Raw genomic sequence first — 5,000 nt, 5'->3', positions numbered from 1 at the left:
TGTAATCGACTGCGCGGGTTATTTTTGCAATCCAATGAACAGTTGTCTTAATTTAGAAATTTACCTGCTAAGACCGTGGGTGGAATTAATAATCAAAGAAGTGGGAAAACTGTGGAGTGGCAAAGTAAAAGATTCTGGTAGTGAACACCAAAAAAAAAATGTTTAAATGTAAGGTGAAACAACAACAACCCCCAAATCAAAAGACGGTTCACATACTTGGAAAAATGTCACTGTTTCTGTGGCTTCAGACCACTCTGAGTTCCTGACAGCGAAACGAATTTACAGGTTTACGTGATGGTGAACTTCTCGTTTCAGGGTGATTTGAAGCAATTCCTCCTGTCCCGTTCCCACGATGAGGGCAAGTTGGACTCAAATAAAAAACATGTCATTTGTGCGCAAGTACTCGCGGGAATGAACTACCTTAGCTCAAAGAACTTCGTCCACAAAGACCTCGCCGCTCGAAACTGCATGATTGGCAGAGATCTAAAGGTCAAAATTGGCTTTTTGAGTCTAAGCTGTGACCTTTACAGTGCCGAGTACTATCGCCTCAACAACGTGCAGATACCGCTCCGGTGGATGCCTCCAGAGGCGATCTTTGATGGTAAATTCTCTGAAAAGAGTGACGTGTGGTCGTTCGGCGTCCTTGTTTGGGAGATTTATACCTTTGGTCAGATGCCGTACCCTGATCGCTCCAACGAGAAGGTGTTGGAGGGCATCAAAGATGACCTTCGTCTGCGTAGGCCTGATCAATGCCCTGTTACGGTGCTTGAGGTGCTTGAGAAATGTTGGAAAGGAAACCCACTCGATCGACCGACATTTCAAGAACTTTCAGATACCACGTTGCTATGAGATGCTGCCTGGCTTACGAAGAGATGAATTCGCAAAGGGCTTTCAAACTGCAAACGATTTTGTCTTGTGACTGCAGTTACGAAAGTTATTTTGTGGTAGACTAAGGCTGCTTCGTGCTGGGGTTCCTTTGGTGTAAACACATTTCGCTTTGGAAGCAACGTGGCAGTTGCCTCCTTGTTGCTCCATTTCCGGAAGTCGGAGTTGATCTTTGTTTAGCCGACTAAATCATGCTCGTGTTTTTTTTAGTGAAAAGACGTTTAAAAACGTCTTTTTTATTTGATAGACCTTTTTCCGAGCTTATATCAGGTCTCATTTGCAAAGCAAGTAGAGGTGCAGGCATAATCTTTTTACATTTATGTTAAGTGAAGTTAGCCGTATAAAAGATAATTCACGCGGTTAGACTGGTGTCAATTTGTAAATAGCCTGTTGATTGGCCTAACTTTGTAAATGAAAAGAAAATTGACATGTTTCTTTTAGGGCCGTGAAGAACAGCCTCTCGTTCAAAAGACAGATGACTAAACATTTAGCTCTAATTCTGACTTAAAAGTAATCAAAACCCATTATGTCATAGTTATGGTATTTACGGTCACAGTTTAGTTCCTATTTTGGTTCAAACAACCCCTGCACGAGATTTTAAGCAGTGAGGCACCAATGAAAACAGCTGGCTTTTTAAAATATATGTTTTTTAATATTGTCCCTAAAGAAGGTAGGAAATAAAGCAATGACGACTTTTCCAATATGAATTTTGCCTTTTTCTGAAAGGCTTCATGAAGTTATACAAGGTCGCTTAACCAAAAATTCCATCACTCAGACGAAGCCTAAACACAGAAAGAGAGATCGCAACTTGATTCTCATAAATTATTTGTCTCCATAAAAGCTTATATTCGCTCCGTCATCCGAAGTTCTTTTTGTACAGAGGGTTTAAAGTCACGTTTTTTAATCGACAATCGAACATTGATGTTATTTAAGTAGTGTTAACCCAAAGGGTGTGGTGTCAAAGCTGTTTTTACCCCTAACGTGCTTGGTGCATTATGCCATAACATGATCCTAATATGCAGTGTTTCTCAATCTTGCAAAAATCGAGAAAGGAAGGCATAAATAAGCAAAACAATATTTAAAGTTTCTGTTCAATTTACTGCAAAAGACCTACATATCTTGTCAAAAATAATTACTCTTCATGGAAGAGCGAGGATTTAAAATGGTCATAAAAATCTGTATCTGCCACATAATATAAGTGTATGTAGCTTACCTCATGCATGACTGCAGATAAAAGTTACTGTGAAAATTTATCTTGCTTACAAATAAAAGCGCTTTGAAATTACTTCGTGTTTGAGTTGCTTAATTGCAGCATAGCTGGCCCAACTCAAGCTGAGCTCCATTCGATAGAAATCCTTACGGTTTCATCTTTATTCTTCGATACATTAACCTTGTTATGAAACTTTCTATATCGAAAAATATATAACATATAAAAAGATACATAAACTTAAATGCACCCAGGTTGAAAGCAAATTATATCTAACTCGGTTTACCTATGTGCACTTACATTTAAGCTTATATCTTTTTATTATGTACAGCTAGGGGCGTAACGTCCTTTACGCCAATAAGTACAAGCGTATTTGAGAACTTGGTGATTTTTTTAAAAAGATTTTCTGTTATAAGTAAAAGCCCTCCGAGGGCCCCACACAGTGTCAGTTTCATCACAAGTTCCCAGTTCCCGGTTATTTTTGAAGGAAAGGTTATGCAAAATGATGATGATGTTATTGCAGACTTCGCGACGTCTTTCCCTTTGCTTGAAAACACCTTGTTTGTGTTTTAGCTTGCTGAAAACTGTAAAATTGGGTGAAATAAACAACTGTCGAAAATGGCATTTGCGAAATCCTAAATTTCAAAATTTACTGGTGAAGCATGCTCCCAGACTTCCCTGCTTTGGCGCGCCCATGTCATTAGGGAGCTTAAGCACGCGCGTTTTTGAGACGCTACTGCAACGACCACGTCAAAAAGCAGTAATATTTAACAATTATTCGCCGAAGGCGAAGTGATTATCGGTGAATATTCACCGAGACAAAGTCGAGGTGAATATTCACCGATAATCACTGAGCCTGAGGCGAATAATTGTTTTAGTATAAATACACAGGTGATTATTTCAAAAAAGAGGCAAAAAAAACATTTCAACGCGAAATCATCTTCACTTACAGTGGCAAAACGACTACTGGCAGCCATTTTGTCCGTCGAGGTGATTGTCGGCTGATAATCCGAGATAGCGAGCCAATGAGAGCGCGCGATTTTGTATAATCACCTGTGTATTTATACTAATATTAGTTAAAAGAAAGCACGTATTTTTGTAAATTTCTCTCCCGTACTCGTCAAAACTACTACGTGAAATGACCAAAATTAAGGTTTTGACGACAACGTGGACAAACTACAGTGAATCTTTCAGTCTCACTCTTTACTTCAAATCCGTCCGTACCAATCCAGTTATAGGACACTTCGCCCATATTGTATAATATAAACAAGATGGAATAATCATGAAATGCTTAGAATAGATCAAAGTGATATTTTGAAGTGACATTTTCGTCCGCGTAGCCGTTGTGGTTTTTCTTAAACTCCCTGAAATCACGACGGCATCACTTCAAAATATAAGTTTGAGCTATCCTAAAGCGTTTCACGTTGTTTTCAGCTTGTTTATGTTGTACAATATGGGCGAAGTATCCTTTGTCTACGTTGTCGTCAAAACCTGAAAACTGGTCATTTTACGTTGTTGTTTTGACGAGAACGGGAGAGATAAGACATGCACGTGCAGCACGATCATTTTGGTTCATTTAATTTATTTCTTTGATCGTGAGCGGGCGGTATCCTGAGAATCCTGCAATCTGATTGGTTCCGGGAGCGGGCAGTATTTTCCTATCTCCTGACCACGGTCATGGCCTCGTTCCTTTTTTGCGTGTTTATGGACCTCGACTTCGTCTCGGTCCATAAACACGCAAAAAAAGAACTTGGCCAATATCCAGTCATCTTGACCTCACGCTTGGTCAATAACCCATACATATTGCTGCTTTTTGGCTTTGTAATTGACGTGGCCGTCCTCGTTTCTTATTAAAACTGCCTACTCTTCGTGTTCTTACACCTTCAGAATCTCACGCTACGCCCCTGATATATCGTATAGTAGGACGAACATCTTTGGTATAACATGCCGCTAAAAATGCAGCCTCTAGCTTTTTTATCAGGCAAAAATGTCCTTATTGATAGCTTATTGCGAGTATGCATTTCTCAAGCACTGATTCTGGAAAAGAATTCCTGTCCGTAAAAAGGATGTTGCAAGAACGGCACATGGCACGGAAAGAAAGATCTTGAGTTCAAACATCAGTTTAAAACGGCCTACTCAATAAAAAAGGTTGCAGTTTTCAATATTTGGTTTATCTACTCCTCTATACTCCAGATAAAACTATTGTGATTGCCTTCGTACAGAAAAGCTTACCTGGCTTCGGAGTTTTTCCTCATCCTAAAGCCAGCTTCGTTTACACATCACACCAGCGCATTGATAGTTCTCACCATGCAGTAGGGTCCATAAAGGCAATCCTTTCTCAAGCAGTTTTTAAATACTAAAACCGGATTATTTTTTTAATTCAGGGATACTACAAAACAGCATAAAATTGCGGCTGTTCGATGTACGGGTCGCCGGTTGCTGGTTTACTGGAAATGGCGGGAAAAGTCCCGCTATTTTGCGGCCTTGCGCGAGCAAAATAAGCGCGGAAATTTTTTTGCTTTATCCAGTTTTTTAAAATTTTTTACTTGAACCAGTCTTTGAAGATATCAAGATGAGAGAAAGAAATCATTTCACGCCTTGAAAGTGTTTTTTTTTTTAAATAGTCAAAGGAAATAGGCCTTTTTCGATATAAAAAAATTGAAGCGCAGCCAGGATTAGGCATATTAAAATACAATAAAAAACGTTCTCTGGCTAAAAATTTTCAAAAAGAATATAAGCTTTCGGCTGTCGATCTACAGCCTTCCACGGATAAAACGTTGAATGTAAATTAGTGAAATATATACAGAAAAGGCGAGATAAAAATGATAAAAAGAACAGAGTAAAGGTATGAAAAATGGTGGCTATTGTTTAAAAAGAATTTTATACTGATTAGGAATCGGCTTAAAGT

The 5,000-nt window shown here is 39.0% G+C and overlaps 1 protein-coding gene across 1 annotated transcript in view; it reads left to right on the top strand.

Annotated features, from left to right (window-relative positions):
* The window catches only part of LOC138026995 (inactive tyrosine-protein kinase 7-like), an 8,999-nt gene extending 6,829 nt beyond the window's left edge, over nt 1-2,170 (top strand). The window contains exon 6 of the mRNA XM_068874480.1: nt 316-2,170. Coding sequence (XP_068730581.1) covers nt 316-849 — 534 coding nt within the window. The 3' untranslated portion in view covers nt 850-2,170. The remainder of the gene's footprint in view (nt 1-315) is intronic.
* The last annotated feature ends 2,830 nt before the right edge of the window (nt 2,171-5,000 follow it).

The sequence above is a fragment of the Montipora capricornis genome, chromosome 12 (assembly GCF_036669925.1).
Source record: "Montipora capricornis isolate CH-2021 chromosome 12, ASM3666992v2, whole genome shotgun sequence".
NCBI lineage: Eukaryota > Metazoa > Cnidaria > Anthozoa > Scleractinia > Acroporidae > Montipora > Montipora capricornis.
The sequence above is the reverse complement of the archived record's forward strand: the minus strand, read 5'-3'. Positions and strand labels throughout refer to the sequence as shown.